This window comes from Empidonax traillii, unplaced genomic scaffold (genome assembly GCF_003031625.1).
Source record: "Empidonax traillii isolate 1590-97213 ecotype Southwest subspecies unplaced genomic scaffold, ASM303162v1 scaffold196:size3368384, whole genome shotgun sequence".
Classification (NCBI taxonomy): Eukaryota; Metazoa; Chordata; class Aves; order Passeriformes; family Tyrannidae; genus Empidonax; species Empidonax traillii.
Window position 1 is genome coordinate 2,715,939 of NW_020955389.1, and position 17,921 is coordinate 2,733,859.

At 41.8% G+C, this 17,921-nt stretch overlaps 1 protein-coding gene across 1 annotated transcript in view; it reads right to left on the reverse strand.

Moving 5' to 3' along the window:
* Nucleotides 1-14,110: 14,110 nt before the first annotated feature.
* Nucleotides 14,111-17,921, reverse strand: part of GABBR2 (gamma-aminobutyric acid type B receptor subunit 2) — a 467,186-nt gene continuing 463,375 nt past the window's right edge. The window contains exon 19 of the mRNA XM_027886882.1: nt 14,111-16,630. Coding sequence (XP_027742683.1) covers nt 16,465-16,630 — 166 coding nt within the window. The 3' untranslated portion in view covers nt 14,111-16,464. The remainder of the gene's footprint in view (nt 16,631-17,921) is intronic.

Consider the following 17,921-nt stretch of genomic DNA (forward strand, 5'->3'; position numbering starts at 1 on the left):
TATTAGGGTTTGGCTGCTTGTCATCACTCCTTCATACTCCTTTGTGTTGGTGGAGATGTGTTTTGATAGCAAAAAAATTAAATCTAGATAAGAGAACTTGCAGAACTCTTGAAGGAAGGCTGCACATCCACAGCTGTCCTTGCGGTTAATGGGAGGTGAAGCTAATTAAAATTGCTTAGGGCTATTGCCAGCAAAATCTTTGCACTCTAAACTTTACCACATAACCTCAGTGCTATAAATCATATTACATTCAAAGAGCAGTTAAAAGTGCTTGTGTTTTGCCATATGCTCATTTCTCATTCGTTTAATTCTTGACTCGTGAAGCTATTTTTGTTTCACACTCCTAAATTAAAACTGGATTGGCCCAAGGGTGTCAATTTGAAGTTAATGATTAAAAAACCCCAACAAAAACAAAGAAAGGAAAATGTACAAAGGCAGGGCAATGAAAGCTAATGATGAAGTTAGATGTAAATCCTGGTATGCTGCATAGCAGCAATACAGGAAATTGTAGCTACTTGCTGCCATTGTTCACCCAATACTTCTGCTTTAACAAAACAGCAATAATTTATAAAAAATGTGTGAGCCCAGAACATCCTGTCAAAAATTTCTTACATGATAAGTCAAAATAATATTTATGCAAAATGTCTTATCAGCTCAAGAATACAGCTGATCAAAACCTTAAACTTGCTGGATGCCTAATGGAAACTGAACACAGCAGAGAGGACGCAGTCTAGGAGGTTCCTGGACTGTGTGTAAGATAACTTCCTGATACAACTGGTGAGCCTACTGGGGTGGTGCCCCACTGGATCTACTGCTTACAAACAGAAAAGGGTTGGTGGAAGGTTTGGTGGTTGGAGGCCATCTTGGGCACAGCAACCACAAAATGATAGTTTTTGATTCTTGGTGAAGTAAGGAAGGGAGTCAGCAAAACCGCTACCTTTGATTTCCAGAGAGCAGACTTTGGGTTGCTCAGGACACTCGTTCATAGAGTCCCTTGGGAAACAGCCCTTAAGAACAGAGGAGTCCAGGAAGGCTGGACATACTTTTGGAAGGAAATCTTAAAGGCGCAGGAGCGTGCCATCCCTCTGTGCAGAAAGACAAGCTGGTGGGGAAGAAGACAAACCTTCTTGAACAGTGAGCTTTTGCTGGAACTCAGGGAAAACCCCCAAATTTGTGACCTATGGAAGAAGGAGCAGGCAAATGAGGAAGAGTACAAGGATGTCATAAGGTCGTGTAGAGAGAAAATTAAAAAGGTGAAAGGTCAGCTAGAACTCAATCTGAACACTGCTGTGGAAGATAATAAAAGGGGTTTTATAAATACATTAAAATTTATAAATACATTAAAAAGGGGTTTTATAAATACATTAAAATGTATTTATAAGGCCAAGGAAAATCTCCATCCTTTATTGGACACGGAGGAACATTTTCACCAAGGATGGGGAAAAAGCTGAGGTACTTAATGCCTTCTTTTGTCAGTCTTTAACAGAAAGACCGGTTATCCTCAGAACAACCAGCCCCTGGTTTAGTAGACAGGACAGGGAGCAGAACAGACTCACTGCAATCCATGAGGAAGTAGTTAGTGACCTGGTGACTTTCTGAGCCAATTAGGGACACATAAGTCTATGGGACCATATAAGATTTATCTGAGGGTGCTGAAGGAGCTGCCAGAATTGCTCGCCAAGCCATTCTGCATCATTTATAATCAGTCTTGGTTAACTGGGGAGGTCCCAGCCAATTGGAGGTTAGTAAATGTCACAACAATCTGCAAGCATTGGAAGCAGGATCCGAGGAAGTACAGGTCTGTCAGCCCGATCTCAGTGCTGGGGTAGGTTGTGGAAGAGATCATCCTGAGTGTGACACATGGCATATATAGGACAACCACAGGATCAGGCCTAGCCAGCATGGGTTTAGGAAAGGCAATTCCTGCTTGACCAACCTGATCTCCTTTTATGACCAAGTGACCTGTTTGGTGGATGAGGGAAAGCTGTGGGTGCAGTCTATCTGGACTGAAGGTCAGTAAGACCTTCATTACTCAGCATACTCCTGGAAAACCTGGCAGCCCATGGATTGGACAGGTACACTCCCCACTGGGTTAAGAACTGGCTGGGTGGCCAGGTCCAGAGAGTGGCATTGAATGGTGCCACAGCCAATTGGTGACCAGTCACTAGTGGGGATCCCCGAGGCTCAGTATTGTGACCAGTCCTTTTTAATATCTTTATCAGTGATCTGGGTGAGGAGATTGACTGCATCCTCAGTAAGTGCAGATGACACCAAGGTTGATCTGCTGCAGGGCTGGAAAACTCTATAGAGGGATCTGGACAGGTTGGAGCGATGGGCCAAGGTCAGTGGTATGAGGTTCAACAAGGTCAAGTGCCATGTCCTGCACTTGGGCCACAACAATGCCATGCAGTGCTACAGTCTGGGAGAAGAGTGGCTGGAGTGTAGCTCAGTGGAAGAGGACCTGGGATTGCAGTCGGACATGAGCCAGCAGTGTGTGCCCAGGAGGCCAAGAAGGCCAATGCCATCCTGGCTTATATAAAAAACAGCATGGCCACCAGGACTCAGGAAGTGATTGTCCTTCTGCACTGGCACTGGTGAGGCCTCATCTTGAGTACTGTGTCCACTTCTAGGCCCTTCCATTCAGGAAGGACACTGAGGGGCTGGAGCATGTCCAGAGAAGGGCAGTGGAGCTGATGAAGGGTTTAGAGAGTAAGTAATATGAGGAGAAGCTGAGGGAGCTGGGGTTGTTTAGCCTGTAGAAAAGGAGGCTCAGGGGTGACCTTATCGCTCTCTACAACTACCTGAAAGGAGGTTGTAGCCAGGTGGGGGTCAGCCTCTTCTCACAGGCAACTCATGACAGGACAAGAAGAAATGGCCTCGAGCTGCATCAGGGGAGGGTCAGGTTGGACTTCGCTGAAAGGGGGATTAAGCATTGGAGTGGACTGCCCAGGAAGGTGGTGGAGTCATCAGCCCTGGAGGTGTTCAAGAAGTGACTGGATGTGGCACTTGGTGGTATGGTTGGTACTGTGGTTTAGTTGACATGGTGGTGTTTGCTCAGAGGTTGGACTCAATAACCTTGGAGGTCTTTTCCAACCTTAATGATTCTGTGATTCTATGACCTTATATTAGCTTTTCACATAGGACTTCAATGTTCCAAATTTACCAGCAGGGAAGTTTAATTCTGCAGTATAAAATCAACATTCTTATATGTACGCAAATTGTCAATATGTCCAGACAATGGCTTCTGATGTAAAGTTTTGGTTGGAAGAAATGTAGAAACTTTTTCTATATTGCCTTATAATTTTCTAGAATTCTAACTGATTTTCTAAAATTGCTTTTAATATATGCATCCACACATATGTTTTCCCCCTTCTCCAGACTGTTTTGTTTTGCAGTAAATCCTTACTATGCTTTATGGCTTTATGGTTCCATCTGGGAAATCATATGAAATAATCTGGGAAATCATATGATTCAATATTGAATTGTCTTTTCCCTCTTGTCGTGGGTTTGCTCTGGGCCAATTTTCTCTCACCCCCCACACAATTGCTATAAGTAGAGAGAAGGTTTATATAGACAAGAGATCTGATTGGGGAGAATAATATTAGGATTTTTTACTAGTAAGATAAAAAGTAAAGAACTATATATACAACAATTCTAACTGGGTAAAAGCTATATGTATGTACAGAAATACCCCCTACCCTCCCCCTTGTATCAGTTCAGCACTCAAAAGTTCTTCTTCTACTACCTCTAAGATGACAACTCTGATTTGTTGCAGCTGGGACTGTTTCTCTCTCTCTGTCTTTTCCCTGTTGACCTCAGGGCTGGGCCTACCCCCCTACTGGGCTAAGACTGGAGGCTGAGGGGTTACCCAGGTTCTGTAGGATCTTCCATGGACTGCAAGGGGACACTTGTCTTACCATGGTCTTTCCATAGGATCACAAGCGATAATGGCTTTTGAGTCCACCCCTGTTTCCTGTGGGGTCTCACCTCACAAGAGACAGTCCTTAGTGGACCTCTCTAGCGTGAGTCAACCTTCAGACAACAGTTCTTCCATTCTCTGCTGTCCCTTAGGGTCACAAATTTAGCTGCACCAGCATGGATCCCTCACTGGGGTCATACATCCTACCCGAGCCAACTTGCTCCAGGTTAGGTGTCTCTCTCCATGGCCACAGGTCTCAGGCCTTTGTTTCATCTTGAGCCTCCCATGGAGTCACGTCTTGTTCATGCACTCCTCTGCTCCGGCGTGGGCTCCTTCATGAGCTGCAGAGGGTTGTCTCTGCTCTCCAGCAGTCTTCCACAGGTGGCAGGGGCTTTTAGTTTTCAGTCTTTTCCCTGCTGAAGAGAGAGAAGGAGAGGGGGAAATAGGAGCGCCCCCTTCAGACTTCTCTCTCCTCTGGCTGCCAACTTTGACCTTGGAGGTTCTGTTATCTCTCTGCCGGAATTCCTTCTGCAGCATGTCCCATCCAGGTTCCTCTCTAAAGTTTTTTTTTCTCTACTCTCTTACAGAAGAGAAGGGGGACCTGGCCCCCCTCACCCAGGGCCGACTGCTATGCTGGCTCTTCTATTTTCTTTTGCACAACAGGCTTCTCTTCCGTTTTCTTAAATATGTAATTGGCAGAGGCGTTACTAAAACTTTTGATGGTTTTGTTCTGGAAATCCACCTGAAAAGAGCTATTCTTCAGCCCTGGGGAGGGGGGGGGGGCTGTCTTGGTAAACCCACAACACCTCTGCAAGTTATGTTTTTTGCCCAGTGACAGATTTGACCAAAACCACTGGGGAAGGCTGAGTAAGCAAGTGGTGGAAAACTTACTGTTACCTTTTGTTGTTGTTGTTGTTTTGTTTTGGGTTTTTTGTTTGTTTGTTTTGTTTGTTTGTTTTTCTAGTATTGTGGGGGGTTTTTTGGTTGTTGTGTTTGATTTTGTTTTCATTTCTGTTTGTTTGCTTTTACAGCTTTTGAGATGTTTTTCAGGTTGATCTAAAAGCTGTGATTAAAAATTTTTCTCCCAAGGAGAAAGAATGGGGAAATCATTCTTCTTCCTTCTTCGTGTATTCCCTAGTTCTTTTTTTTGTTTTTTTTAATAATATATTTTTGGTTACCAGATACTTGCCCATGTCTAGAGTGTTGATTAAAAATGATCATAATAAGGCAACAGCCTGTTCTCTCTTATAGACAAGATGAGCTTGTTTCAGTAGAGTAAACCTAAGATGAATTTACAGGGACATAAATACTGGAAATAATGGTGAGTGTTGAGGCAGGAGTCGGAAGGTACTTCTCATTGTCAGCCTTTTTTATGGTGATTTCATGGAACATTGAATCATTCAGTTTATATGATTGTGAGGATATAGACTTGTTTGTCTATACAAATACTTTGCATCTCACATGAGCTACTGAAGTCCAAGCCGTCTCTCTGGTGCCAGTGGTGGAGGATGGGAGAAGAGCAGCAGACACTTTTTTTTTAACAATTGAATGGCCTCAAATGAAAAAAATTTCACTTTTCCTCTTTTTGCCTTAGATCCCATGAAACTTAAGTGCACACATTTCCTATGCCCTTCTGCCAACAGCACCAGATTTCCTTTAGAAGAAGGCATTTGCAGTGAGTTGCTGGTCATCCAAATTCTTCACCAGGAGGAGCTCAGTCATGAAAGTGGGCTCCCTTTCTCCAGTCCTGGGAGTAGACTCCCTTCTGCCATTACTGGTTGGCTTAGGGAGGCTGTCTTTTGTATCTTCCTAAACAGTCTTTTTGGACACTTCTTTTTGGTGAGCTAGACAATAGGAGTAATTACACTACAGTCACTATGTTCTCTTAGTCCTTTACCATATATGGTGAAACCTGTCAGCTTTGGGATAAAGAAAAGAACAAGTTAAGGGTCTGATCCCAACTGTTTAGTGATTCTTCAGCCAAAGACAAACCAAGCTCAGATCTGCCCAGAACACAACCCTTTAAGTCCTGACAGCAGAGTCATCACTCAGTAAATGCAGATAATGTGACCCTTCACTAACAATAACAACACTGATCTACTGGCTTACATCTTTGACAGAGGTTGTTTTCTTGGTATTCATACCATTTCACCTGCAAAAGAAGGGCTCAGTCAGTAGTCTAGCAAACTATTAAGTGGCCTGATGCACTTGGCAGTTGTGAGGAGCAGATCTGGCCACCAAAGAAACCCAAAGAGATGAAATTGAATTGTCATAGAAAAGTAGAAGGGACTTCTTAGGGTTTTAAGCCAGAAACTCTCACCAAGAGGGCCAAGGAAAAACAAGGAGGATGATAGGTAGGGCAAGAAGGAATCATGTAATTTATGGGTAGCCAAATGGCTGCCTGACAGGTGCAAAAGCAATTTAGCAGATTGTGGGATGTTTTTATGCAGAAAGGTCTGTATTTGGGTAAGTGCAGCTCTGCCCACAGCAGTTGCACTGGGAACAGCACCAGAAAGACAGTATGACAGAGGACTATCTTCAGCAGAAGCATCCATTGTATTCTAAGCCAGTGATCTGTGTATCAAATATAAGGAAAACTATAGTGCATTGCTTGATGTACCACAAAAATCCAAAAAATCTTTGCCAATTAAGTAAATACATCCCTGAAAATCATATGATCTGCTACTCCATCCTTCTTCTGTGTAAATGCCATCTTACAGGGGTGTACAAACTACTGATAGGAAATTTCTCTGCCACAGGTGCAGGAACAGACACCTATCTTAGACCACCACAGTTTACACGGTATAGCTTACATGGTACAGCTTACAACATTGCATGTAAATGGAGAAATATCCAGATGTATCCAAAAGACTGGGGTAAGTTCCACAACAAATAAAATCCCCTTGGCCAAGGGAATCTGTCCGTTCAGCACGGCAAGTCTGAGGGTAAACTCAACTTCAATGTCTTTCTGTGTCAGCTATGTCAGGAAGGAACAGAGAAGCCTCATGTGGTATAACAGATGAATCTCATGATGGGAGTCAATTAAATGGCAGTGAATTCTGAGAAAAGTACTTTTTAAATAATAAGGTGATGACTGGGATTAACAAAGCTAAAAGATATCCTAAAACTTTGGAATGAGGGTTGCTGATGACTGCTTCATGTATTAAACTTCTATCCCAGGGAGTACAAAGGGACAGTTCAAGACTGGGCTGAACTTTTGGACATGATCTCCATAAATGTCTTTCCCTTTGTTAAGGTGTTAAAATGTTTTTGAACTTCCATGATAAGTTTGTAGTGTAAGTAAAAAAAAGGCAGTTCCTTTCTTTCCTTCACTTTAGTCTTTCTTTCATAAGTACAAACAGTAAACTGCAAACACCATTCCCCCGTAGGAAAAGCAAAGGGGAAAAAAAGATGAAGGATCCTTATTTGCATAACTAGTGTAGTACTAATAATGTTCTTGTGATGAAGGTAATATAACGTCTATTTAGAAAGGAGTAAAGGAACTGAACATCAGTAAAAGGAAAGCATTATTCCAAAAGAGAGAGAAATTAATGGGAAACATCTTTTCATCATTTTGAATACACTCCATTAAATTAATTTGAGCAAGTTGTCTAAGTTCTGGTATGTTCATAAGTGTTTTTTACACATACCAAGCTGAACTAGCTCCAGAAAGAAAGAAAAATGCCTTCCTAGACTCTTTCTCTATGTTCAGCCAAAGCAGCAACGTGTTCATCAAAGCCATAAACAAAGTGCATAAACAGAGATTTAATTCTTGAAATTGCACTTGGCTACAAAACTTTCAAAGCCATGTGGAGAAGGCCTTTATGCAGAGTCCCTTACTGTAGCTTTAGAGCATGATGAACTAAATTAATTCAAGGAAGTTATTATTGCTTGCAGTTTGCCTGTGATGAGAGCTGGGACTGCGTTTTCTTTTTGGAGCTTGGATTTTAATCTATGTTAATATTCACATCAACAGCATAAGTTAATGAGGCCCAAGCTCATTTTATCTTTCATCTGGCTGAAGCTCTAAGCTTCTACCAGCACAGTCTGGGATACACACTTTGCATGCTGGATGAGGAAGAGCAGTTTATTCTTGAGCATTTGTGCTGCACAGACACGAGTGCTCTGCGGTTGGTGTTCTCCACATGGAAAACTTAATTTTATTTCTATCTTGCTTGAAAACAAACAAACAATAAATCAGCAACATAAAAAAATAAAAGGCAAAAAATAAGTGGTATGAAAAGAAATGCAAGCATGCCTGCAAGGTCTGAAACAGAGCTGGGTGTGCACTTTTTTCTTTGTAGAAGACAAAGAGTGGTTGATGATTGCTGACGTACACTGGGAAAAAAAATAGACATTATTTAAAAGAAAGCTATATTAAAATAGACATTTTTAAATTATTGAAAATATTTTTATCACATTTGGGTCTCCTGAAGTGCTTGTTCACTCCTAATGATTTCTCAAGGACTGACAGACTTTTCAGAAGGATTCGAACATATCAGGTGTTCTAGCGTCAGTAACAACTACACAAAGAACAATGGAAATGGCATGTGGAGTAGAGCTGGTAAAGTAGACGAAAAGGAAAAAAAAAAGAAAACAAAGATAAGATGTGCAGCTGTGCAGCCTTTCTGTACTTTGCATTGCAGAGAAATGTGGTTTGGAGAGGGTCTGTCTGGCTGCTGAATGTTCCGGCCACTCTGCCTGCCTGCAAGAGCACAGGGTGCTGGAGTAGTCTGGCAGGTCCAGTAGAATGAAGGAGAAGTTCTACCTTTTAAAAAGACTCAGTCAGGAGAGTGCTTCTCTGGAAGAAGAGAGGAGTAGTTAGTTTTCCTGCCCTGGGATGAGCTTAGAATAAAAATGCAAAACAAACTTGTCTGGAGAGGAATGGATCAGCAGATGATGCAACTACTTCTGTCCTGCGGAATAACCAAATAACCCACTGCTCACTTGGGGCAGATCACAAAATCACAGAACCAATTAGGTTGGAAAAGACCTCTGAGATCATCGAGTCCAACCTTTGACTGAACACCACCGCGTCAACTAGACCATGGCACTAAGTGCCCAACCAGTCTTTTCTTAAACACCTCCACCCTGTGCAGTCTGTTCCAACAATTAACAAGCCTTTCAGCAAAGGAATTCTTCTTGATGTCCAACCTGAACCTCCCCTCGAGTCTCTGTCCTCTTGTCCTGTCTCTAGTTGCCTGGGAGATGAGGCTGACCCTCACCTTGCTACAACCTCCTTTCAGGTGGTTTCGGATGCCTTTGGGTTTATCAGTTCACTACTCCTGATACTGAAATGCTGTGCTACAGACCAATTAAAGAAATATTTTTATATGTCTTTCCATCCTCATTACAATTTTTGTTGTCCCTAATAGGAGCAGTTTTATATCAAATGACAAAATCGTATAGAGCAAAATGTGATGGGAGGAGTGGCAGGTTAACACAAGGCAAGAAAAAATCTGTGGAGAATTCACGTGTGCTAGTCTGAATTTTAGAGTTAATTCTTTCACTTCCAAAGAGTAACAAGCCTGCTTTTGCAGAGATGAAGGCAGTTTTAATTAGCAGCGAGCAAACAGGCCCCAGCGGGTGGAGCAGGTAGGTTTGATCCCAAGTTTGGCAACCCAAATCAGCTGCTAAAAGATAACTGAAAGCTGTCATCTAACTCAGTGGTCCATTAAACATGGCATGTGTTTACTTGATTTTGTTTTGAAATTATTTTCATTTGTCTCAGTCAGATACATCTGAAAGTTTTGAGCTGTACCAAGTACTGTTCCTATTTGTTTTACATGCATTATGCTGGAACAACTCATGCGTTTTTTCCACTTTGCTGAGCTTCACTCTCATCATAAATTGCTTATTTAAGTTCAAATGTCAGTTAATTGTTAGGTAAATAAGTTTGAGGGTTTTAAAACTAAAACAAATCAGTAAATATAGAATATTAGCTGGGGGAAGAGTGGGAAACTGAAAGTTCCTCAAAGAATGGGGATGCTTATTAGAGAAGTATTCCTTATCACACAGCAGTATGACAGATTTTCAGCTGTACTTTCAGCTTGCAGACTCTATAACCTCAAAGGAAAATTCTCAAAGGCCTCTGAAAGACCTCTGAAAACAATAGCGTGTGTATACGTAGGCAGAATAGAGAAATATGCCCTCTCCCCATGCCCTGACTAAGGCAGTCTGGTTAAAAAACACTTCTTTGTCTGTAACAACCAGTTTCTGTAAAATTTTCATAAGGATTGATAATTTGCAAACTTCACACTCCTTCAGCCCTCCAATAATAACAAAAGCCTGAAAACATCCTAGGATATGGAGGTACTGGAATGAATTTCAAACTTCAGGCCTACTAGAATTTGAGGTCAAAATTTGGAGGAAAGTTGCTCCCATTTTAGTTACTAGCAACACTGAGGCAGTTAGTGACGGTCTTGGCTGAGTTTCTGACAATTTTAGCAGCTTTATTTGTACAGCTAGCTTTGTGGGTTGACAGTGACTACTATCTTTTGCTAGGGATGCTTGTATTTGATGCTGACATTGATGTATTTTCCTCAGAAGTGATTGCAGCTGAGTCGCTTGTTCATTTGCATCTTTATGACTCTCCAGCCAGCTTCTTGTATGTCCGTGTTGGTTGCTTTGATATTTTCCCCCTTTTCTCCCATTAACTCTGTTACTTTTCTCAAATAATGTCTTCCAGTGACACAAGTATGAGCCAAGGGCAACTGAAGAGGATTTCTTTCCAGTGTTGAGTCAAGATGAGTTGTGAGGCTTATGGAATATTTAGCTTAAAGATTTAACCTTTATCTCATCAGCCTCCCTGCGCAGACCCAGTGTGAAGCTATTGTCCTTACTTCCATTGCTATTGTTAGTGTCCTTCCACCCACCACTCATCATGAGGAGAGTCAGTGTCAATCTCCTTTCCTGAGGAGAAGCTGATCCATGCTCAGCAATTTGGTCTTCTCAGCAGGTCTTTTAGTGGCACCTCTATCTCCAGATGCCCCTAAGAGCACACTCAGGCATGTGGCCCTAGCACTGCTGCCCCCTCTTGCCTTTGTTTCCTGAAGTGCTCAAGAGACTACTTTCACCTCTTCTGTTTTGTCTGTTTGGCTCTCTGCTTCAGACACAGCTCTGGTAGGGGAAAAAGTGAAAGGTTTCTCAGATTGGAAGAACAGTTTTGTTCTCTGGAGTAGCAAGAGTGATGTTTTATTCTGGAGAACACTTTCCTCTTAAGCTTGTGCTGGTTTGTATCACCATTTGATAGCCTGTTTTATAATGTGGACTACTTATTATGTCAGCTAGCTTGTTTGGTAAGGATGTGAGGTTCCTCCCTCCTGTAGAACAGATGTATCCATCCCTCTGTCTGCTGTGATTGGTACCTGGTGTTTGGAAATACTGGAGTATCCTTAGACAGGCAGAGTAGGAACCACTTGGGTAACAGTACAGTAGAGCACTCTCTGAATACAAATTTATGTGCCTGTTTTCCTGTCTGCTTTTTCCCCAGTTTTTAATTTCTGCTTCATGCTCCTTTTCCCTTACAAACAGGGGATATTCAGCCACATAGGTTTTGCACTGTGTGGCAGAGTGGGCCAGAGCCAAGGAGAATTAATTCTGGTCTAGGATTGGGTTGTGTGTGTATGTTCTTAGAATAGCTTTTGCTTTTAGATACTTGACGAATTATCAAAGCAGAAGAAAGCATGTATGTCTCTGCCTTGACCCTCATGGTGTTTTCCAGGCCAATAATGTTGGGCTGCTTGTACTTTCTCTGTGTCCTGGCAATGCTCTCTGCAACAAACACCCATTCCCTGTTCCACCCCCCACCCCCCGCCATTTTGCAGTCAATCTGACTTGCCAGAATGGACAACTTCACTTCTGTGGAATGGTTTGCTGCCAGTGGCAGCTCCTCTGCTCAAGAAGCCATTCCACACTGCTGAGGGCTGTGGTATGTAGGTGGGCCAGGTGGTCACTGAGGTGACTGCAGCTGTGGGTTGTAAATGCAATTGATACTTTTCTCAGCTTAAGTTGCTCCCATTGCATGTGGGTACAGGGTTGGTTCTAGCCAAAGCCTGTGTTTGCTGACTCATAAAGGTGTTTGTCCTTTTTCCTGAAGCTCAAGGTCATCTGAGCTCCATTTTGCTATGCTCCTTTCTGCTAGCAAGCCAGCCCAGAGACTGCTTCCTGCTGGTACCTATATGTTCTGTCCTCATGTCTATTTGACCTCTACTGAATTTAGCCTCTAAGTTCAGTAATTTGTTTAAATCCTTGTGTGATGCTCGGCTTTGATGGGCAGCCACTTTCTTGGGGCAGCGAAGGACATTCTCAGTGGCTGGAGATGCCTCTCCCTCCTTATCCTCCTGCCTGTCCTTCCCCCTTTCCTTTCATTCGGCCTACTTCAGCACCTCATCATCACAGGAGGGAGTTTAAACCAGCTGCAATTTGCAAAGACAGTGGCTCAAAATGTCTGCAAATAAGAGAGATCTGTGGCAACACTGATGTTATGGTACTGCCACTCAGGGTTGCCCTTGCCAGCAGCCCAACACGGGTTTGGGCTGTCTCCTCCCCAACTCTTCCAATGCATCCCTAGATTTTCTATCGATCCTCTACAATGCCATTTCGTGACTATTGATAAACACAGCAGTGCACTCGGAATCCTGATTGGCTCAAGAGGCAGAGTGCTCTTAAAAGTGCACTCCTGCATAATATTCCTGCATATTGAAGTAATGGCCCTAAGTACTATTCACTATGTCAAGAGATAGAAAAGGCAGTCAGTAACTGAGAACTGAACTCAGACAAAAATCATGATGCTGAGACCATTGCAATAAACCTGGGACAGGTCTTGCTGGGCTGGCTTCCAGTAGCTAAGAAAGCCTGAGTGGAAAGCGACAGAAACACTAACCCGATCTTGGGGAGAGCAGGCTCACTGTTCTGAGACTTGAAATGAACAAACAAGTTCTGAAAAGATACAAAAAGATTTGACTATCAACCTTTAGGAAAAGATGTTATGTCTTTTAAAAGAAATAGGAACTGCTCTTTCTTTACCACCCTTTATTTTAATTATTTGAAAGTAGTGCTGCAAAATTAGCAATCTTACATGAATTCAATAGCAATTTTATGATGGTATAGGAAGCGTATTTTTTGTGGCTCTGTGAACTTGATGTGTCAAGCAAACTTACTCCTCTGACATATCCGTCTTTTTTTCATGACCTCTGAAAGTAATGTTTTGTTTTGTTCTGCTTTCCTATTATTCATGAGCAAGTCTAAGATGTTCACATCCTCCCACAGCTTCTGGTTGAATATAGGTTTCACATTAAAGTTCTGTACTTTTTTCCCTTTCTTCAGTGAGCTTTGATGTATCTGTTTGAGTTTCTCCTTCCATCTGGTATTCTGCATTGAGAGCCACGATCCACACTGTTAACTCCTCTCTGGTATTTTCTCTTTTGTATATGTTTGGTGGAACTCCTAAGCTGCATCAGAAATCTACCGAAAGCACATTTGTGGTGTTTCAAGCCCTTCAACTTGGGCTTTATGACATTTTGTGCTGGCTTGAGAGTGCTGCCCTGTTGAAAAGCAAAAATCTCAAAATTGTCTTTCTTCTAGCTGTCTTGTTGCCCTATGTTTTCTCCCTCCTCCTCTTTTGCCATATAGAAGAACCTGCTTTAGGACACAAACCCCACTACACGAATGAAACTAGACAGAGAAATTTAGTGTTTGCCTTTGTGAAGCAATTGGATCAGTGTTTATTCTCAGAAACTTCTCATTTGGTGAAAAAGAGATTTTACTATTGAGCTAGAAGATTGGCTTAATTTCAATAATTTATGTGAAATAGTAAAATCGTTCTCTTCTGAACTCATACTCACTGTAGTACAAGACAGAATAGTGAGTGGATTAAGTGTGGTTTGGATATAAATGTTCAGTATATGTTATATTATTTTCCCATTTAAAAAAGTCTTAGACTTCACTCATGAGTACTGCAGTAACTGTATTTTAGGGCAGAGGCTCATCTATCTATTTTGTTGAAATGCAAACCCTTCAGCTACTAGGATGTGTATTTTTATTACATATTACGTTTTTATTAAAATGTGGTGTTGTAATAGGATTCCTCTTTCTTCAAGGAGCCTTTTATATATACTTATGCTTATATACACACACACTCTCATTAAAAGTGATTTTGCTATGGGGAAGAGGGCATGGAGTCCAAAAGTCTAGGTTTTACATATTTTATTCATAAAAACAGATTTGCAACAATTTATTAAAAATTGATCTCATGCAGTATAAGGTTATACAAGAAATTCTTCATTTACATTTTATTCTGGCAGTTCCAGTCTAGTTTAAAGCATTTGTGCACTAACATCATTGAAAAATGCCATTGGGGCACAGCCTCTTCATAAATTTACAGTACATTTTTGCTGCAGTATAAAAGAACAGAAACATTAAATAGCTATATTCACTTGGTTGGTCTTGTTATCTGCAGTAAAGTAAAAAAAAAATGTTATGGGAGAAACTACAGTATCATTGAGACAAAGAATGTACTGCATGGTTTAAACCTAATAAACGTCACACAGTCAGTATTCACGAAGTTACAGACACACACACACACACACACACACACACTCACCTCCAATGGTCCGATACTTCTGATTTTTTTTTTTCCTGCTAAGTTGGAATAATATTTCTACAGAGATCTTTGTGTATACATTATATACAATATTGTAATTTTATCTTTTTAAAAATTAACATTCCTTTTAAAATAAACCAGGCCCTGATGATATTAATAAAGCAAGAGAATACTGTCAACACACATTGAGTGACAACGTCAGTGTTTAGTGCTTAAACAGAGTAATGAGTTCTATTTTATCTGTGTTTATACTTACAGGTTTTTTTTGTTCTAAAAGCTACAGATATTTCCATACCCTCTTTTACTGTATGTGCCAAGTGAAATATTTTGTGATGCTCCTGATTGTAAGATTCAGATACATATTCATGTTGGTTTTGGCCACTATGAGGTGTGTTTTATTTTTAATGGAGATTTATGCTAGCTTGTCAAAGCTGCAGTTAAATCCCTCAGCTAACGAACCCCTTCAACTGTGCTTCAGTCGTTGCTGATTTGTAAACCTTTGTAGGTATGTCATTCTGAAGGTTTGGTCTGAGGTGCACAGGTGTTGGTCAAAGAAAACTGAGAGCCCAGTGGGTGCTTCATGTGTTTTTTCCCCCCTACTTTCAGCAAACAGCCCTGGAAGTCAGAGGACACATTTCCAGTCCCTTGGAAAAAGAAGCTGCACATGTGTCTCACCTGCGCCTGAGGGTTTGGCTCCAGATTTGGTCCAGACGGTACACCACTATCCTTCCTCCTAATTGCTTCAGTTAAGGGAATGGAACTAAAGTATAAAACCCTTTGTTTTGTTTTGTTTTGTTTTGTTTTGTTTTTCACAGTCCTTTTAGGCTTCAGATAAAATATTCTATTGGTAAATTGGATTTGTCCTCTCTATTATCTGCTACAACTGTCACACACAGGGATGAAGCAAACGTAGTGTATATTCACATCTATGAGCTCTGCAGGCTTTGCCTGCAGCAGCAAAGTGCTGTGCCCTAGCCCCTCCCCCTACCCAAGTCAACTAAATTAATTTTATTGTAATTATGTGTGACACAATTCAAACAAACTAGGAAAAACAATTCATCCTGTGACATTAAGACTTTACTACCCATCTGTCCTCAGTTTCCTGAGTTATCAGCCCTAGGACTTTTCCAGACAGTTTAGTACATTACGGTTGGTGGTGTTTATTCTGAAATAGGTGCAAAAACTTTGCTAAAAATGAAGCTGCAGATGGTCAGCAGTTACTACCATTTTCCCTGGAGAAGGGCAAAGCACTCCTCTTGCAACCAGCAGCTCTCTAGCTGGTGGCAATTCAGAGTTGGAGCTTCATGCTCTGCTTGGGTTTCACATACAGCTGCAAGTTAGAGGTGACTCTGCTCACAGCACTGCAGTCTCAATGACACCTGAGGAATCATTTCTCACAATTCCTTCCTACTGAACATCATCACCTGAAATGAAAACAAGCAAGACTAACCAGTGCAGAATGTTTCCAGCGATTTTACACAACTCTTGTAAAAATGAGTGTATTTGTTTCAACATGGTATAGCTCAACCACTGCATTTTCCTTACATAGATACAGTATAGAATTGCATGTTCTCAGCAGCCACACAAAGCTCAGTGACATTTGAGCGTTTGGTTTTTTTTTTTCCTAGTGTCTTTTTTGCAAGATCCGTATTTCCCAGCCTCCTTGTTGCTAGTAGAAATTTTGGAAGAAACGTTTTTTTTTCAGTGACTTCTACGTGAAGAAATAAAAACTCCATGAATAAGGCTACAGATCAAACTCCTTGTGTCCTTCTCCTTTGCCTTCCCACATGAGTTACACGGGCACTCCTGTGACGAGGGCCTCAGCGGCAGTTCCTCTGTGGTAAGAGCCAATGTTACATGTTTGTAGCAGAGTTCCAGGTCAGATGTTTAGTCCAGTCATTGAGTACTTAAAAGCAGTTCAGGAAGCACAGATCTCCCTTTCCTACAGCCCTGAAACCATCACTCGAAAGGAGGGCGGCACGTGTCTGTGCCGGGGGCTGGCACTGGGGCTTACGCACGGACTGGCACAGCTCGCATCCACTCCTCCTATGGACGGCAAGTAGGCATGGTGAAGAATGGGCAGCTGCAAGGACAGCCGACGCTGTATGCTGATGGAGAGACAGAGAGAGAGAGAGGGCGGTTAGCCAAGGGGAAAATGTAATACATTACATGGTTGATATGTTCACAGGTTGCTGCGAGGATGTTTCTTGTGCCTGCTGCTGTGATTGGGAGGGTTAATGCCAAGAGCATCGCACTTGCTGCTGTTGAGCTGTGCCACCATGACGTTATTTCCCCTTGGGGAATTTTTCTGACAGATTAGACGTTACAGAGGAATCTAAGGGTGCTTTCTCAGCATTCCACAACCTTCTAAAATTCCCAGGCACATTCAGGTTAATTGATAGAGTGCTGATGCCAGGAAAAGGGAAAACCTTAAGTCTGCAGTAAGGGTGAATAGTTTGGTGAACCCCAGCCCCTTGTAAAGCTATCTACTGCATGCAGAGCCCTCGCTAACTGTGTAGACATACATGAGGTCACAGAGTTTTAATCCATGCACCACTTAGCACAAGGATTAAGGATGGCATTTTTGCAACTCCAGCTAAGGCAAACACAAGTGCATGGCGGGAGGGAATTGGGACTGATGGCTTTTTCCAAGTAGTTCCTCTTTAAAGCTTGTGTCTGTTCTTTTGAGGTGATGGATGCTTTTGAGTTTCAGCAGTCAGTGCTACGGGCCTGAGGAGTTGGCATTATAAAAGCAGTCTAACCTACTACTTACATCGAAATTCAGTATTTAGGAACCCAGCATTCTCTATCCATTTTTCCAAGCAGGTTGACATCATGATAACTTGTACCAGGGTTTTTTAAAAAAAAAAAAAAACAACCAAAAAAACCCACTAAACTGTGCTCACAGGTATCCCATATAACCCCTCTCCCTGGAGAAGATGGTGCCCTGAGGGGCTCTGCTATCCCTGTGCTATGAATATACTGACACCCTTCACAAAACCAGAATCCAGTTAAGGTTTGCTAGCATAACATATATTTTCAGTCATCAAGATGTTATCAACAAGGTGGCTTAGCAGTTGGCGACATTCACCCTTGAAACACAGAGGCACTTTCTAAAGAGAAGACAGTTGTCAAAGTGACTGAGCTGAACTGAAGACTGGCTTTTTGATTCCAGAAGAAAAATGCCCATAGAAAGCATTTTATCAGTAAATTTAGGTTTCCCTGTTATCTGATAAAATGACTGTGTATAGGCAGGCCTTTATAAGAGGTGCATGTTTGAAAGCTAGTCTTTGGACAGCCTTTCTGATTCAAAAAATATGTAATTTCTTTTTTGCTTTGTGTTATGAAGCAGAGATAGATACCAAGGCATACCTTGCACTGCTGAGGGACCAAGCAGTA